Genomic DNA, 18,917 nt, shown 5'->3' with positions numbered 1-18,917 from the left:
TCCCCCCGACGGCTCCGTGCACCAGGGCTCTCGCGGTCCTCGTCTCTCAGGGGCCGTCTTCCTCGCCGTCGCCTCCTGTGGCGTATTCTGGCCTGCGGTCCTTGTACACGAAGCCCCGTCGTTCCGGTTGAGGGAGTGTCTCTCTTGAAAGTCCTCTCTTCTGCTGCGTTGAGCTCGGCTCAGGTGAAGAAAGAAGCTGACTGGAGACGACAGAACGAATACACGGAAAGCGGACCCTGTGATCCTAATGCCTCTCCCGGCCACAGCGGCCTCGCACACCCCGGCGCCCACCGGGACGCCCAGGCCAGGCCCGCACGACAGGCCCCCTCCCCGCTCCCCGCCCTCCCGAGCCCGCGCGGTGACAGCTTCGTGTCGAATCACCGCGGCCTTTGGGGCAGGACAGTATTACGATTCACGGTGTTCTGAAGAGACTGTTCTGTGGCCGTAAATGAACTAACCGCCTCTGCCGCCCTCAGCACGTTGATGGTGGTGTCGGTCTGTCTCTGCGTTTCTCTGCGCGTTCAGAATACGTCCCGGGCCATGCTAGGCCCCGGGAAGAAACCAGAATTTAGGAAACGGAGCCCCTGACAACCCGAGGAAAGTAACGTTTCTCCACAAATCCAGTGCAGCTCTCTTTGGGTTGTAAGTAATAGGAACCCTCAGCTTGAAAAAAAGGAAACCTACTGGCTGATGTCAGTGGAAGCCCCAGGGCCCCGCACAGCCGCTCTGAGGCCGGGTCGGCCACGCGCTGCCGCTGCGCTGACTCCGCGTGGACGGGCTTTCTCTCCCTGCAGAGGCTGACGCGGCTCTCGGGCTCACCACCCCAGCCGAGGGCACCCCCTGCTCTCCTCAGAGGCACGCTGGCCTTATTTCTGTCGGGAGCCCAGCCCCGAGCCAGTCACTCTTGCCAGGGGTGTAGGATACCTTGACTGGAAGTACTGAGCCTGAGTACCATCTCATGGGACAGCGGGGCCTTGCGCACGATGATGGCCTTACCAGGTTTGGGGTGAAGGGTGGAGGGAGTTCTTGAAAACAAAGGATGCTGAGCAGGCCACAAAAAAAAAAAGAACACAGACCGCACACATGAATCGTACAAAGACAGCACTGGTTGGAGGAGAAGGCTTTCCAGAGGCAGTTTAGGAGAGAAACTTCCTGGAAGAAGAGCCGTCAGGGTAGAGAAACAGTAAGAACCAGAAACCCTTTGTGTTACTCTCCATGATTCTGGCATCTTCTTCTGCTTCAACCTTCCATTAATTTTATTTTTCCTTTATTAAAAATTCCACTTTGATGGTAGCACTTTCGGAGCCAGTTACTCCCCACAGCCTCTGGATGAGAGTTGGCCAAGGTAAGCAAACCATATTTTAAAAATGTTTTTAATGATTATTTATTTTTGAGGGAGAGAAAGAGACTGAGTATGAGCCAGGGAGGGGCAGAGAAAGAGGGAGACACAGAATCCGAAGCAGGCTCCAGGCTCCAAGCTGGCAGCACAGAGCCTGGCGTGGGGCTCAAACTCATGAACTGTGAGATCACGACCTGAGCCGAAGTCAGACGCTTAATGGCAGAGCTGCCCAGGTGCTCCAGCAAGCTATATTTTGAAAAGATTTGATGGGCACGTGTCTTTTTGTCGATGGTTCCACTTTACTTTATCCACCTTGAATATTGTAGCGATTTCTAGTATAAATCATAGAATTTTGTTTTCTCTTAGAAAGCTTCGGTCTTCTGGGAACAATCACAGGCTTCTTCGGAAGTCTAAGATGAGAAGTAACTTTAAATAAATCTAGATCTTCATATTTAAAATCCTATAGAAACACATTTGGAATACATCTCCCTGCGGAATATTCTGATTTGGGATTCTTCTCTTGGAAACGTGGGAAAATAGGAGAAATAAACACCTTTGCTCAGGGTGTCCTCGTACGCCGTTGGAAGGAACGAAAGGTTTAAGAAGCTTCTACACCTGTAATTTACACAGTGGATTTGACTTAGAGTCTCTGAGTGTTTCTGTACACAGAGAGCGTGTACAACACAAAACTGAGTGCTTTTGAGTGTGGCGGGTGACAGAATGTAAAACAAGCTGAAAAGACTGGCAGAGCTCCTGGAGATGTGGCACCATCTTCAGGCCGCTGGGGTCAGGTTTAGGAAGCGTTTGAAGTGTGCGTGTTAAAAAAAACTCAGCTCTCTGCGTTGAGGTGGACTCTCCACCTGCCCTCTGGGCGAATCCTGACTGCGCACGACGTGAATAACGTGGTCAGGACCTGGGAAGTCCGCACGAAGATGAGTGACGGGGCCCGCTGCCCCCAGTAGGCTTTCAGCTGCCCTCAAGCATTCCGGGATGCAAGGTCATGGGATAAATACAACACTGTGTTGTAAATCATAAAACGGCATTTCTAAACTGGTATTTTGAAAACTTGTGTCTGAGAAAAAATGTCTTCAGCTTCCCAGGGCCCTGGGATTAGGCTGATGTCTTCATAAACTGGGCAGTTATGACAGTTACGTGTCCTCTTCACGGCTCTCTGCCTGGGAAAGCGGTTTTGCTTCCAGGACTGCCAGGCCGCCCCCTCTTGGGCTGTGTCCTGAGCAAGACATCCTTCCTCCCCAGAGAGGAGTTGGTCATAGATTTGAACGATTTCAAAGGTGCTTATTTCCCCTTTTTAAGACAAAACCAAGCCAGACCTCCTTACATGCCCAGCCAGCTAATCCTGGTCTGTGGTGCTTTTTATCATGGAAGTCAGGAGTCCTAGGAAGTGGAGAGATCACTCAGTCTGACCTCATTTTAATGCCGTTGAGCAAAACGAACAAATCACAGAGGGTTTGAAGTGACTGTCCCTGAGATTGTGCAGCCAGGTGACAAGAGCCAGTTCTCGGACTCAGGCCCCAGGCTCTCCTTTGCTCCTGTGGATTTTGAACGTCTTTTCTTTCTGTGTCATTCTGTTCTTTAAAGGCAACAGCATCCTTGGAAAGAAGAAAAGCACCCTGGGTTCAGGCTGACCTCTGCACTTAACAGGTACCTGGGTTGATTGCTTGTAGAAGTGGATTTCAGAGAAGACCAATCAATTCGATTGTTCTGCGGTTCATTATATACTGTCCAGTTGCCAGAGGATATTCGTATCAGATGTGTTTATATGAAGTATTAAAAAATTTTTAAAGGCCTAAATCTCCCACCATTTATTTGAATGTCTGCATGGACAGCACAGAGCACGTAGACTGTGTGAGAACCGCAGGTCCCAGACGGGCTGCTTGGCTCTTGCTGTGAGACCTTGAGTAAGTTATTTAACTTCTCTGTGCCTCAGCTTATTCACCTGGAAAAGGGAGATGATAATACCCGTATCAATGGATGGTTGTGGGGATCAAACAAGATATATAAGAAACACAGGGGCAGACATTGGCATTCGGCCAGAGTTGGCTTAGCGTCGTTGATCGCTTTGGGCTCAACCCCAGCACTGAGTGCTTTCATAGGGGTCATTTTTCTCAATGCTGACAGCATCCTTCAAGAGTGAATATTATTTTCTGTTTTAAGAGATTAAATGACTTGTCCAAGGCAATTTAGCTAATGTGTGGTGGTACTGGGATTAAAATTAAAAGTTTCTGGTGCAAAATATAAAACATACACTAAAGAGAAAAAGAGTGATGGGAAGTCTGCGCGTCCCCTTTCTTCTGAATCCCCTCCCCCCACCCCCGGTCTACCACCTGCTGGACAGAGTATCACACACATAAATATCTCTAACAGGATATTTATTTACTTAACAGGATATTATTTAACAGGATATAAGAAGAACGTCTCTTACAGAAAACACAACCACAATGCCCGTTTTTATACTTCACAAAATTAACAGTGATTCCCTGGTATCATCTAATACTCAGGCTGTCTTCACGTTTTCCCAGTTGACTCTCTGCATTTGACTGATGTTCTCTTGAGCCTCTTGGACTCTTGTGAAGGAGCTGGAATCCAAACCACGGGGTCTCTGACCCCGGGGGCCACGCCCTTCCCGATGCATCCTCCAGGTTCCAAGCCGCCTGTACCTCGTGTGAGCCCGGCACCGCCACGGCACCCAGTCAGGCCACGCGGCTCTCCCGGCCACGTGAGCCTGCCACCTGGGACAGACCGCAGAGAGGCATTTTAGGCTAATTGGAAGTCTCTCTTGAATGGCAGGTAGTTTGACCATTGGATAAGTAAATAATCATATCCTAAGAGTTGAGCTCTGCAGCCCCTGGAAACGCCTGGGAGTATTTCAGAAATGCACTCTAGATCAGTGGTTCCCAAACTGTCTTAGGACTGCTCTACAATCTTAAAGACCATTAAAGTCCTCAAAGAGTGTTCGCATGAGTGGCTGTGTTCACATAGGTTGACATCAGTCTATTGCTACTGGACATTATACTGGAGATTTATAAAAGGTACTTGTTCATTTAAAAATAACAAAGTAGCAATAACAAACTACATAAAAAGATGCCCTCTTCTAGGAAGCACAGTTTATATATATATATATATATATATATATACACACACACACATATATTATGTTTTATTTATTATTTTTAGAGAGAGAGAGAGCGAGAGCGAGCAAGTAGGGGAGGGGCAGAGAGAGAGGGAGACACAGAATCCGAAGCAGGCTCCAGGCTCTGAGCTGTCAGCACAGAACCCGACATGGGGCTCGAACCCACAAACGTGAGATCATGACCTGAACCAAATTCGGACATGTAAAAGACTGAGCCCCCCAGGCACCCCACAGTTATATTTCCTAAATCAAAGAAGAGTTCACTGAGAAGAGGGGCATTGTCATGCCTTTTATGAACCTGCCGAAGGCAGAGATAGCTGGGTCCTCCGCGTGACTCCGCAGCTGCTGTGCTCGCGTCGAGAGCGAGGGCAGAAGGGCAGAGAACATGTAGTATTATTTTCAAAGTCGCCTTGGCCTTGTAATCTCCCCGGAAGGGCCGGGGGAGCCCTGCGGTAGGTGGCCCTTCACACAGGAGGTGTCATGCTCAGAAGGAGAGACTCTGGGTCCCAGCGTTCCTCGAGTCGCGATGGAGAACAGGGAGTCCCGCGGGAGGCGATGAGCCCAGGGTCAGCGTGGAAGTAGGCTGTGACGCCATTAGCCTCCGAGTGCCAGACTGCACAGGTCCAGACCGTCATCTTTGAGGTTTGGGCAGTCCTCAGAGGCTCTGGTTTGATGTGAGGGACTTCAGATAGGTTCCATCCCCTCTTCTTAACAGATGGTTGTAAATTCCTCATTTCTGCCTTCTCTCTGGTGGGTAATTTTCAGCAAAGAATATTGCGTTGTTACTAAGGAAAAATGGATTTTCAGTCAGACTCTCTCTTCCTCCCCTTAGGACCAATTCTGATTCCGCCCTTCACACAAGTGCCTTGAGCGCCAAGCCCCAGGACCCCTATGGAGGAGGGGGCCAGTCGTCCTGGCCTGCCCCGTACATGGGTAAGACACCAAGGGCCCTGCTAACAGCCTCTGTGCTTTCTCATTCTGGCTGGAATGACACGAGCTCCAGGATTTGGCCGTCATTCACCTTCCTCCACCACGCGAACCACTCTGATGTGTCTTCCTGTTCCCGTCTCTCCCTCTCTCACGTCCCCGACCAGAGCCTTTGGCTCTGTCGCCACTTCTGTGGAGCCTATCTTGGCATCTTGACTGCCTTCCTCATGGCTGTGCTTCTGCCCCTCTGCTCAGTGTAGAGTTCTAGAATTTGGCCTCTTAATGCTCTTACCTCCGGCGCGGGGCCCTCAGTGTTGGAGAAGTGTGGCAAAGCTACACACGGGTTGCATGCACAGAGCACTTGCTAGAACAGATTCTCGGTGCTGACACCCCACCTGCCAGGTTCACTAAGACCCTTTCCAGGCCTGCCTTTCCCTCGGGTTGATGATCTAGTAGGAACTATGGTCTTGAATTGCCGGTTTCCTGTGCAGATTGGCTCTTGTCCACAAACGGTTAGGGCCATGTGTTTGGTCTTCAAACAGGAGCATAAATAAATCTTGGTCAAGATACTACCAGCTTTTCTGGTTTTCTTTATTTTTGAGACCATTGAAACCCAAGATAGTCTCCGTTCCTTTCAAAGAGAACATTCAAGGTCTTATTTCCTTGCACACAGTAGGGATGGGATTCAGTTACTAATAATTGCTGTGGTGTTTGCTCTCTTGGTGCAGTTCAGAAATGGCTGCATTTGCTCAAACGTTGGTTTGCGTTTCAAGTGTGAGATGGTTGAGAGGTGATCTGGGCCGCCAGGCCGTGTCTCCACTCATGGGAGTCTGAACGTCGAGCTGCCAGTAATGTGGGAACTGGACGGGAGCCCAGTGCTCACTGCCCAGAGAAGTGGGGCGCATGGGGAGATGCGGTCGTTGAGCCTCAGGAAAGGCACTGATAGGAACAAATAAACCCCAGAAAGCAGAGGCTCTGGTCAGGGCGGGGGCGGCGGGGGGGGGGGGTTGCCAGCAAGTGCAGCGAGATCCTGGTCTCCACGGACTGGGAGGGAACCTGAGTGATGGATTTCGGCCCTCTCAGCGTGAATGGAGCGCTGCACTTCTCCCCTGCCGTTCCTTCATTTGTGCCGTCGCCCTTTCCGCAGAGTTTATGCTTCCGCAGAAAGGGCCAAAGTCCCCAAGAGAAGGAGGAAATCGTAAGTGATTTTAAGGGAAGAGCCTTTCAGGTCTGCGCGCAGAGAGGAAAGAACGTAAGGGGATTAACTGAGTGAGGGAGCCTGGGAGGGGAGAGGTGAGACTTCCAGGCCCTCAGGAGGGCAGAATAGCAGCAGGGTAGGAAGGCCGATCCTGCGAGGAAGCAGCAGAGAGAAAGAAGTCCCAGAGCAGAATTTCTGGGTTGACCTGAGAATCAGGGTGGTCACCGCTGTTCAAATCAGCAGGTAGAGGTGGTTGGGCCCAGTGTCTGAGCGCTGGGGAAGGCGGGCCGGGCGCCGGCTTGAACCTCCGAGCTGCGTGCCTGCTTCTGCCGCGGCCTTGCAAGAGTGGCACAGCCCAGAAACACATCCAAATACGGATGTGTTTACATGAGAAAGCCAGTGTGTTTAAAGTATTCTTGGAGTCTCCAAGGATGGGGCTTATTTCTGGAGAATTCTCTTTGTTGGTGGGAGCTATTTTAAATCGTTTCATGTATTTTCCCCCATGTAATTCATTAAAGTTTTTCATTTCCTTTCCCTTTGGATTTTAAAAATATCAATTAGCTTTGCAAAAAGGTATTTCTTATTATAGGAGCAACCAAATAAAGTAAAGGTTTCAGAAGTGATGGGGGACGATAATTGAAGCCCAGGATTTCAGGCTCTGTAGCTGAAGCCGTAATAAGTGCTCTTTCCCCGGGAATCTTTCCCAAACGTAAGGATGTAGCCTCCGTCCACATTCCCACTGTTTTTCTTGTTGGTTTGCTTGCATGCAGATAAGGCAGCACCTGCTCTTACTTAACTACAAGAGCAATAAACTAAGATACATCTGTGAGCAGGGGTTTGCGTCCCCAGAGAATGAAGCCGTTAGTCTGATGCATGCTCCATAATTTTCATAACGGTTACTGAGTTTCATGACAATTAGGCGTCAGTGGTAAGTGATTGATGTAAATGACAGACATAAACTTACACAACCAGACAAGATTTTTCCAGTTTCTCTCTTCGTATTTAATTATCCAGACCCAATGAAGAGAAGCGTGAACCATTTCCCTGGCAGCAGGTGCCCTTTGCCGTTTTAAACGCACACAGCCCGACAAGCAGAAAAGCCTGGCCCGGTCTCCTAGCCTAGGACTGTCCCCTAACGGCCCTCAGCTCCCTGGCTCCCACGTTGCCATGGAGGAGGGGGCTGGAGCGGTCCCTGTCCTTTCCGGGACCCAAGAGTATGTGGGAATCGTCTTCTGTGCACCCACAGCTATAGATAGATGCTGAGTTGTACCAGCTTTGGGAACTGCAGCCCTGAGCCCCTCCCCTGGGACAGAGGCGTGGCTTGGACCTCTGGGGGCCTTTCCTCAGGCAGATGCTATGAGCCGCTTAGTTAAGGAGAAGGTCTCACATGCAAATAACCCTGAGAAATGGGAGCCTGTCAATGACCCTTTATGCACGGAGAGGTGGGAAAGGGGCAGGACACAAGCATCCCAGGTCTGGAGAGGGGCAGAAGGTGTCACTCAGATGGGCAAGAGTGCCAGGACCGGGAGGCCAAAGGGACCCACCTGCTGCCTCCCTGCTCAGCACACCCAGCCAGTGCCAGGAGTTAAGATCCGTCCGTCACAGGTGCGGGCATAGGGAGCGTGGTCTGGGTTGCACTCGGGAGGTCAGCCCTCCGTGGCCCTGAGGCCTCCAGGGTTCCCGGAACACAGATGGAGCCTTGGTCATTGCCGTCCCCAGTGGGACCAATGTGAGTGCGTGTCCTCTCTTTCCAGATGTCCTGATCACAGTGTGTTCCCTTTTTTAGTTTGAGCGATTTTTTTTGTAGTTGTGTCCTATGGTACTTTTTTAATCCAATAATAAAAAATCCAGGCTTGGGTATTTTGGTTCTGTGTTGGGTTGGCGCTAACACATCCCTTACTGCCGCCCCCGTTCTTTCCATTACCTGAACCCTCAAGCCGAGATCCTGTTGTCTGTAACTCCCCTGTTCCCACACCCCTCGCACCGTTCAGCAGCCAGGTCCTGGCCATTGGGTCCTGCAGCAAGCCTGGGAGCGCCTCTCCTCTGTCCTCCCTGCCGGCTCCACTTCCTGCTTGCCTGGACAAATCTCCTGGTTTCCTGTCCCGTCTCCCTGCCTGTGGGCCTTCCCCTTCCCCGCCAGCCCGCACTCTGCTGCCACAACGCTCTCTCCAAAGCGCAGCTGCGATCCCGTCACTTCTGTTCCCTGCATCACGCCCGTTCCTGCGAGGCTCCTTCAGGCCAGCCTCCTCTGCCGTTGCTGCTGTCTTGTGCTCCGGCCAGACCCCACTCTGGTCCCTGCTGTGCACACTGGCCTTGCCTCCCCTCCCTGCTCTCCCCTACTTCCCTGTCCTCCTCCCCTCCCCTCTCCTCCTCCTTCTGCTTTACCCTGGGGAATCCCCTTTGCCCTGACTCCCCAGTGTCTAAATCCCTACACAGGCCAGAGTTCTAGTCCCAGAACTTGCTTGCAATGTGATCTTGGGGCTGCTAGTAGTGGCTGTCTCATAGGGCTGTTGTGAGGACGACATAGAGGGCCTCATGGCGCTAGGAAGCCTGACACATAGTAAGTGAACAGTAATGTTGGCTCTTAATATTATCATCCTCGTCACTCTCCTTTAGGGCCTGCCTCAGGTGCCTCCTCTTCCAGGAAGCCTTCCTTTTGTTTCAGTCTGACAGAGAGGAGCTGTACCGACATGATAGTGGGGGGTCGGGGTTATCTCCTGCCACTCAGTCTCACAAGGTAGCCCTCCGTCGGTTCCTCGTGCTCAAGGGGCAGGCCAGCCTCACTAGTGGAGCCCAGGGTGGTCGGGGTCTTGAAGATGAAGAGATGTTGCAACATAGCTCACCAGATTGCTGCATCCGGCTTAGTTTATTTTTGTAATGGGATAGTCCCTGGTTCTTGGTCAGATGGCCAAGTTCCCGGCCCTTTCCCAAGATGAGGGTCCCCAAGGAAGCCAAAGTATGAATCAAAACGTTCTCTCCCCTCCTTCTGACCCTGCCACTTTAGAGCCACACCTTTCGTCTCTCTGCACCGCATTTCCCAGTGCTTTGCTCACCTGGCTTTCTTTGGACGCGTCAAGTGGGGATTAAGCTCCGGCCTAGTCCGGGTCCCTCAGAGAGCAGTGGAGGTCCGCAGAGGGGATCGTAAAACCACATTCCGGGGCCCATCCTCACACCCTCTGAATCGGTCTCTGAGACGGGCCCTGGAATCTGCATTTTAACAGGCCTGCCCAACTCTTGCCGTGTTCCAAAATAAAGTCTTAAGTCACTAACCTAGGTTCTGTTTCTGTGGGCTGAGGGGGGGGGTCTGTCGCTACGAGTGGGCGTCATTTGTCTCCTTGGGATTCTCAGTGTTGCCCCTGCCGCTGCGCCCCGCCAAAATCAGCGGCCTTCTACCTCTTTTGGAGAACTTCCCTCTGTGTTCCAACGTTTCCCTCTGCTCTACTGCCTGGCCATGCCTAGCCCTCAGTGCGGGAACTTGATGAATGAAGGTTGAATGGTCATCAGACATTTCCTTTAAGCTGCAGAGGCTCATCAGGTTAACTGAGAGATTGAGCTTTCTCCAGAAATTAAACTAAACTTTATGCATGGAAGCCTATTTAAAGACTTAGCACTTAAAACTTTGTCCTGTACTTGCACTGAAAACTCAGTGTATTTCATTTACTCTAAGGAGCACGGTAGCATCATTCTTGGCATGATTCATGGGATTCACTTAGAGCAGCGGGCAATACTGTACTTTGCTGTCTGCACTATATTTTATGGATTAAAAATACTGGATTTAGCCAGAATTTATTCCCAAAGGTTTTAAAACTCTGTGAAGAGCTGTCATATAGACTACTTAATCTGAGAATCCAGAAAAATTTCTTTTTAAAGTAACTTGACTCTTTGCAAGCGATACATATATAACAACACACAACATGGAATTTCCGGTTTGTCCCTCGAGACACACGTGGTGAGTGTGAAACAGTCACATAGATTTTTGGATTTACCCGCCCTTCCCCCACTCCCTACCACCAGCACAGGTGAATCTTGATGTACATTTTCTTTATTTTGTGATTTGAACAGAGGTTCTGACTTTGTACTGGTCCTTCTTTCAGGATACAAGCAGTAAAGAAAAAAATATTAAGACAGAGATCATTTTAAAGGAAAAGAAAAGTAGAAACAAGCCAGCTTTAGACTTAAATAAATCCTGTCTATTTTAATTTTAGTATAAATGTTCATGTACCTTGGGAGGAGCAGGAGTGTACCAAAACTGCCTTGGAGTTTTCAAAACTCTATTTCGAAGCAGGAGTCACTGATTCTTAGCTAAATAAAATTGAGGTACCACATAAAAGTGTTTTTGTTTGTTTTTTCCTCTCCCACTAGGTTTGTGTGACGGTGAGAACGATGTGCACGGGGAAGGTATGGACTGATGTCACCACTGGTGCTGAGCGAGATGCTGTCCCCAGCCTCTGCCGCCTCCTTTCCACTCCAAACTCTGCGTAGTCTGTGCTCGGGACTCCCCAGATGCTCGCAGCAGCTGCTTGGGGTTTTTTTCTGGGAGGCTGTAGAAAGTTGAGGCGAGCCACTGCCAAGGGCAGGAGAAAGGGACCTGTAACAGGTCACAGAAGTTGTAACCACGTGAAAATAGTAATGAAGAGCTGTCCTAACACTCTTTCTTTCTCAGCTCTCTCTTCGTATTTAGACAGTTTTGCAAGTTGAGGCACCTGGCTGGCTCAGTCCATAGAGCACATTTTGATCTACAGGTCGTGAGTTTAAGCTCCATGTTCGGAGTAGAGATTACTGAAAAATAAAATCTAAAGGGGCGCCATGGGTGGCTCAGTCAGTTAAGCATCTGACTTCAGCTCAGGTCATGATCTCGCAGTTTGTGAGTTCGAGCCCGGCGTCCAGCTCTGTGCTGACAGCTCAGAGCCTGGAGCCTGCTTCGGATTCTGTGTCTCCCTCTCTCTCTGCCCCTCCCCGATCCCCTCTGTCTCTCTCTGTCTCTGAAAAATGAACAGACCTTAAAAAAATTTTTTTAATAATAAAAAAATCTGAAAAAGAAAAAGTTTTCAGACAGATGCAAACAAACAATGCGAGAAAAAAGGCAAACTGCCAGTTTTGCAGAAGACCCTGAGTTTCGTAAAGCCAGTGGGGGCTGTGATTTACTGACAGAGAGTGTGACCCGGTCCATTTATTCGTGGAGCACCAGGCGCTGTGTTCTTTCTCTGAATCTTTATAGCCTGAAACGTTAATTTGACCAAATAAGCTTTTCAAAAGAGTGGCTCAAGTAACAGGATTAAGAGGGACACGCCCCCCTCCCCACCGCCGCTCCCCCGGCCCCGAACACTGGTTCAGCCTGGAAAATCCAAGCCAACATGGCAGCCTGTTCCTGGCACCCAGGAGCTTGCCTGTAAGGACCCTGCATCATTCTCAGGATTTACTTTGCAAGTTTGGTCTCTGTTTTGAGTGACTTCTTCCTGGGGCCTCTCATACCCGGGTGCACAGACTGTCCTGGTGTGGGGCCATGACAGTCACACGGGAGTCCGTGTGGCCTCCGAGACCCAGTAGCAGTGGTAGTTCTGAGGTGACAGCAGTGTCTCTCGGGATGAATCCCTTCCTGACATTGGATCCCTCAACCCCTGTCTCCCCTGGCAAGTCTGAGAATGTTACCACCCCGCACCCCCCACCCAGAGCTGTTCAGCGGCTCTGCCTCACACCTTCTGGATTCTCAGCTTCCGTCCACCTGCTGCCCCCAGCCTGCCGGGGAGCAGCACCCCCCACCACCACCTTCCGTGCCATGTCCCTCTTCACTGCCCCCATTTGGTCCCCCTCCTGGGCCACTGTGGCCTCTCACCCCGCTGGCTTCCATGCTCTCCTTGCCCAGGGTCTCCCCTCCCCCAGTCTGGCCTTGACCTTCTGAACTGTATTTCCTTACACCATGCTCTGTTGAGAAGAGTGGCTCCACTCTTCCTCGCTTCTAGGCCCTTCTCATCTCTCTCTCTCTCAGGAATGCCCTTTCCTGTGCCCACAAAGGGCTTTGCTGGGTGCCCGGCTGCAGAGGCCCGCACCATCCCTGCCCTGTCTGCTTGGCACCCTGGCTCCCACGGTGACCCCTCCCCGCTCCTCACAGTCCTGGGCTGAATCCATGTCTTACTTATCCGCGGGGTCCCCACAGTCATGCGCAAAACCCCTTCTTCAGTAGTTAGTCAATACACGCGTGTTATACAAATCACTGTTTTTGCAAAGATGATTAATTTGGCTGAGGGCGGCATGGTTGTCTTCTAAACACAGTGAATGTGCTCTTTTCCCCCTTCAGTGCTGTCTTTCCCTGGCCCAATGAAAGAAGAGAATCTGCTCAACGTCCCCAAGCCACTGCCCAAACAGCTGTGGGAGACCAAGGAGGTACGGGGCCGTCCTCGGCCGTGCGTGCTGTCACTGAGTGTCTGCACTCCCGTCGGTGTCCAGTCCTGCTGCAGGGAAAACAGGAGTTGAGAAGAAAGGAAGACAGGACGTCAGGGGACAGAGATGGGAGAGGGTCTTAGGGAACGATGGTTTCAGTGAGGCTCCCCAGAGCCGGGTCGATGAGCCAGGACCCTGATCTCCCGGCTCACGGTTCTCGTGGGAAGTCTCTCATCCGGAGAGACCTACTCGTCCTTCAGTCCTGCTCCTAAAAGCACAGACACCTGGCTGCTGCCAGTCGCAGGCAGATTTTTCTCTTTTAGTCAAACCTCCTCCCTGTCACCAGCTTCTATCCCCCTTTCTTGGGTCCAGGGTATTTGACCTGAGTCCTCAGGGAGTCGGCAGATAAGTCCTGTTTTGGGATTTCTGTGAGCCTGCGGGTATTTGCATGCCCAGCTGCCCTTGGCCATGGCGCTTGCTGCTGACTGCACCGACTGTGGAAGCAGGGAGTCCCCAGGGACTCGCCTTGGCCTTTCTTCCCATGGCGAGGCTGTGTTGCCTTTGAAAGAAAACAGTTCTTCTGTTCTGGCTGCTAGTGAGACTGTTACCACTGCTGGGACTAACTTAGCTCTCCCCACCTGTCCAGGGTCCCCTGGTCCAGTTCCAGTTTCTTTTGCCACATCTGTCGAAGGGCCCGTTAGCATTAAGGGTGGGCTAGAAAGGACTTTTGTTTTACTTTTTTTTTTTTTTTTTTTTTTTGGTAAAAGCAAGATGTATATGATGCTTCATCTTTTTGGGGATATGACTTAAAATTCGCGCAACTTAGAGGAGAAGCAGCCACACTGTCACACTGTCTTGGTGGCTGCGGGAGGCACAGGCATGGCCTCCAGCGGAGGGACGGCGGTACCCACCCTCCCCGGCGCCCCGGGCACTGCTCTCTCCGTAGAGCTCCTCAGGCCGCTTCCTGCAGCTGTGCATCGCTCTGTACATCGTTTCTGGGTCAAGAGCGAGTCACCGGTACATTCAGTTTTTCCCCAACATCTACTTACCGAGCCCCTACCTCCAGGCGTCCTGGCTCCAGGGATCAATACTATTATGAACAAAATAAAAATCCCTGTCTCCACCCCCCCCGCCCAAGCTTCTACTCTGGTTGAAATATGTATTTTCTTCTGACACGAATTTCCTCCTTCTTGACCCTGTTTTGTTTTTCTTTTTCCTTTTCCTGAGAGGCCAGTTAGAAAAGTAATGTTTATTTAAAAGCTCTCTATAGAAAACATTGGCCTTTTTTTTCAACTTTTTAAAATGTTTATTTATTTTTGAGAGCAAGAGAGAGAGCATCAGTGGGGGAGGGGGAGGGGCAGAGAGAGGGAGACACAGAATCCAAAGCAGGCTCCAGGCTCTGAGCTGTCAGCACAGAACCTGATGCAGGGCTCGAACCCACAAAGTGTGAGATCATGACCTGAGCAGAAGTCAGATGCTTAAGCAACTGAGCCACCCAGGTGCCCCAACATTGGCCTTTTTGAAGGAAATAATATTCCTCTGGAAGACAGATTAACTAGGTAAAAATGAAGAAAGTTTTCTTTGGGGCACCTGGGTGGTTTGGTCCGTTAAGCATTTGACTTTGGCTCAGGTCATGATCTCATGGTTTGTGAGTTCGAGCCCCGCGTCAGGCCCTGTGCTGGCAGCTCGGAGCATGGAGCCTGCTTTGGATTCTGTGTCTCCCTCTCTCTGCCCCTCCCCTTCTCATGCTCTGTCTCTGTTTCTCAAAAATAAATAAACATTTTTTAAAATTTTTTTAAAAAAGGAACAAAGTTTACTAATGTAAACTACTTACTAATGTTCTGCCTCCCTTGCGCTGGGAAAAATCTAGTCAGAACAGAAATGTCTGCCATGCGGGGATGCTCCTCAAAGTCCTGGCTCTCTGTGTGCTGACTGGAGCCCCAGGTCACTGACAGAGACACTTTTTAAAAACTGGCATCCGACTTTACAGTGCATAAGCCCTGATTTCCATTGTCTCTCCCCAGATGCAGTCCCTGTCAGGGCGCCCTCGGTCCTGTGATGTTGGAAGCGGCAGGTAAGTGACATTCTTCCCATTCGTGGCTCAGACTCTGTCCCAACGTTTCATTCAGTTACGTGAAGGCAATACCAAGTAAAACCCACCCTAAGCGCGCTGGAGAGTAACACCACTGGGGGTTGGGAATCACCCGCTCCGCTGTAGAAGCAGAGGCCCAGGCCTGTGGCATCAGGGACGGTGGCCAGGGAGGAGACAGCATCCGTCAGCCTGGGGCTTCCTTGCACGGAAGGCGATTGAGAGAGTGTCTCTGAATGCACTTGGTGCCACTGAAACGTACGTTTAGGAGAGATGAATTTCACATGAGGTGCACCTTACCACCATTTAAAAAATTAACCAGAAGATGAATACGTAGGAAAAATTTGCAAATACAAAGAATATTTTCAAAACCACGAATTCGTGAGTGTATTTTGTAGCACAGAGCTTTGCTCCCTAAAAGCTTTGCGACCGCTCACAAAGCAGGTGAGGGACCCGCATTCGTGCAGGAAGTTCATGAGCAAACAGGGCTGCGGGCGAATGGGCAGCTGAGAGGGAAAATGAAGTCCTCACGTCAACAGGCGCCTCTCCGCCTGGCCCGCGAGGTGGGGTCCCGGGTGCCCCCCGGTGGACCCCAGGGGACCCGAGAGGCAGTGTCCCCACAGGCCCCTCAGTGGTGTTCCGCCCCCCTCCCCCCCCCCTTCGCACCAAAGTCAGCTGAGAAGCGGCAACTCCTTCCGGGTCTCGAGATCACGTGGTGTGAAAAGGGCACCCTACAGGGTCTGCTGATGGAGGAGATCGACTTCAGGCCATCCCTGAGTGTCATTTCCCCGGCAGAGCTTTCTTGTCCTTCGGGGCACTCCTACCGAGTCCCCGGAGTGCTGGGCTTTTTTTTTTTTTTTTTACTTTCTTTCTTTTTTGTCTAGTTAAACGTAAACTCGTGTAATTAACAGTCCCGCTGAGCTGAGGACTTAAAAAAGTCAAAAAGCCTTGTAGGACATGGACGGAAGACCAGGACACCTGGGGTGTAGGCTGTCCCCACAGAGAGGGGCATAAGGTTTTTATGGAAAGGGCTAAGATGTTCTCCAAGAACCAATGCTGGCTCACCCCTCAGGCAACTGAGTGATCCATACTGCAGAGGCCCACGGTATGGAACGCGGCTGCGCCCTGTTGGCCGCCTCCCCTCCCCCCACCGGAACCCTAGAGCAGGTGTTTCTCAGATAAAGAGTGTTGTTTCCTTGCTCTTACGTTGGAGGCAGAGTTCCATTCAGTGACTCGTACTCACTCAGGTATCGGTTGACCCCCTACTTCTAGGTGCTAGGCTAGAGCAGTGAACAGGGCACATGCCCTAGTGCAGAGAGACAGGCAGGCACAGTTAGGCAGATAAGTATGTCACATGCTGGTTAGCACAAGGAGGAGGAAGGCAAAGTCAGATCTGCACGCCCTTTCTCGGCTAAGATGCTGTGTGGCCGGAACCTGGGATGAGCTGAAGGGGGAACGTGTTGCAGGCAGAGGGAATAGCCAGTGCGGAGACCCTGAGACAGGCGCGTGCCTGCAGAATGCGGAGGCTGGCGTAGCTTGCATGGGACTGGAGGTCAGAGGGGGTCATTAGAGAGTTTTGAGCCAGCGGTGCTATCGCCTGCCTCATATCAGATTCAGGAGAGGACTCCAAGTTACAACTTGTATTTCTCGAGGCCAGAGAGAAATTGTTTTGAATGTCACTCACCAATGACCTGCTTCACCCTGGCCAGTTATTTTCCCCACCCCTGTTCTGAGCCACGGGACCCTGCCTTCCCCCCTTCCTCCCACTGCCGTACTCCCGCCGCCCCAGAGCCCATCTGCTCTCAGGGTGATCAGCTCTGGGTTCCCAAGTTCCTTTTTCTAGTCCTCGACCTTTAACCCTAAGACCGGTCTCCTGCATCCAGCCATCTGCAAGACAAGCTTTCACAGTGTGTTTCTCTACAACCAAAATTACCTTTCCTCCTGCTCCATAACATTGGACACCTTTCCTTCTTCCGCATTTCTTTCCAAGCCTCCACAGTTAAACCCCGTTCCTGTGCCCAGAAAAGGGAGGTCACCCAGAAGGAACGCTCAGCCTCCCTCCTGCCCCGGATCCCCCTCGCCATTCTGTTTTCGTAGGACAGAGACACAGGTGCCCTCCTCTTGGGCAGGGCTGATCACCTCCCCCATGCCCTGGCCTTGTCCCCATTGGCCTCTCTGAGCCCTCACCCTCCTGCCTACCCTTCCCTCTCCTGAGTGCTCAGCCCTTCCCCAGCCCTTCTACTAGGTTCTTCTGTCTGTGTTTCAGTGTACTTAGTAAGGAGTCTGCACCGAAAAAGCCCTTGAGCTCCTTTTCCGTTCCTTCCTTCCTTCTTGTTTCCAGAATTCTTAGCCCCACTTTTGAAAAAGAGTGTTTACCATTGAGTCTTCCTTACAACCTGTGCACTCCTCAGCCCACTGTGGCCCGGCCTCCACCCTCACTGTTCCTCAGGAAACCTCCCTAGTACATGTCCCCTTGCACTGTGGGGACTCCGCATCTAAGATAGAATTCATTATTGTCTCCAGAGCACCTTCCTCTCCCCTCAGTCTGCTCATACACCCCAGTGTCCCCAGGCCAGCATCCCCGTGCCAGAAAACCCAGAGTCCTTCTTGAGGACTGCCTCTGGTGTCTCCAGACTCCATCCGTGTCCTCCATCCCCACGGGCTCTCTCGGTGTCGCCTGGCACCACCCAGCAGTGGCCACCTGTGACCTCACTGCCCCCAGGCTCTGCTCCTTATGCTTCTCCCTCACCCATCTCTTAGCCACACTCCTCGGAATGATTAGGTCCCCTCCCACCCCCCACTGAGCCTTCCAGTGGCTTCTGGTCTGTCTGAGCCTCCTGTGCTCCCTGCCTACGTATCCAGCCGCCCCTCCTGAACTTAACCTTCCTGTGGTGGTTTCTGCGGTCTCTAAATTCCTTGGGCATGCTGTGTGGCTTCATGCTTCCCTCCTTTGCCCAGGCTGTGAACTCTGCCTGAAATAGTTTTCCCACCTAGATGCTCTGAGTTCCTAGGCCTTTGAACTCAGGCCAGGAGCCCCAGGGAGCACCCCCACCCCGCTGCCCCCTGGTTGTCCCCTCCACACCTTCTGCCACCAGGCAGGCTCTGTCACTGCACTACAGGATTGTGTTATATGGCTGCCTCCCTGCTTTGTCTGAGTCTCTTGGGGCCCGAATGCCCACGGCTGGTCCCTGGGAGGTGACATGTTCACAGCACCTTCCCCTGCTCCTGGCCAGTGGCACTTTCCTCCAGCCATTCTTCTCCTCTTCAGCCTCACGGCTCTCCTCCTGTCAGGCCTGGAAGACACAGGAGCCTTCTCACTGGCTCTCCCTGCCTCGCTCTCTGCTCCCCTACACCATCCTCCACACAGTAACCACGGTGGCATTTCTGAGGTGGCATTGGCCAGCTTACGCTGGACTCCCTACTTCTCACAGTCCCCGATCTGGACTCATCAGCACATCATCTTACCCTCGATCACTTCACTCCCCTCCTACCTCCTCTGCCACCTGCCCCCTCCCAGCCTCTGCCCTGACCCCCTGGCCGCGCCGGGCTGCCTCCTGAAGCGTGAGCACTGTCCTGTGCTCGGCACAGGCTTCCTCCCCAGCCCGTCCCGACGCTGACAGCTCCTGCTTCTGTGTCCTCCGCGTCACGCGTCCCTAACGGTCATCCCCGCCCCTTATCAGCCCTGGCCCTGCATGCTTCCTTCCACACGGCAGTTGCTCGCTTTGCCCCTGGTCTGTCTCTCCTGCCTGCCTGTGCGCTCCCAAGAGCGGTGCCCCTCAGATCCGGGCTGGCAGCCCCTCCCCACTCCATGGAGTCTGGTGTCCAAGGGGCCACT

At 51.9% G+C, this 18,917-nt stretch overlaps 1 protein-coding gene across 3 annotated transcripts in view; it reads left to right on the top strand.

The window, feature by feature from the left end:
• The window catches only part of CRTC3 (CREB regulated transcription coactivator 3), an 85,975-nt gene that overhangs the window by 51,922 nt on the left and 15,136 nt on the right, over positions 1–18,917 (top strand). For all 3 annotated transcript variants that reach the window (XM_029950310.1, XM_029950308.1, XM_029950309.1), the window contains exons 4-9: positions 1,284–1,345; positions 2,939–3,001; positions 5,323–5,423; positions 10,978–11,013; positions 12,911–12,996; positions 15,018–15,067. In XM_029950310.1, the coding sequence (XP_029806170.1) occupies positions 1,284–1,345; positions 2,939–3,001; positions 5,323–5,423; positions 10,978–11,013; positions 12,911–12,996; positions 15,018–15,067 (398 nt within the window). The remainder of the gene's footprint in view (positions 1–1,283; positions 1,346–2,938; positions 3,002–5,322; positions 5,424–10,977; positions 11,014–12,910; positions 12,997–15,017; positions 15,068–18,917) is intronic.

This window comes from Suricata suricatta, chromosome 9 (assembly GCF_006229205.1).
Source record: "Suricata suricatta isolate VVHF042 chromosome 9, meerkat_22Aug2017_6uvM2_HiC, whole genome shotgun sequence".
Taxonomy (NCBI): domain Eukaryota; kingdom Metazoa; phylum Chordata; class Mammalia; order Carnivora; family Herpestidae; genus Suricata; species Suricata suricatta.
Note: the sequence above shows the minus strand (reverse complement) of the source record. Positions and strands in the feature narration are given on the sequence as shown.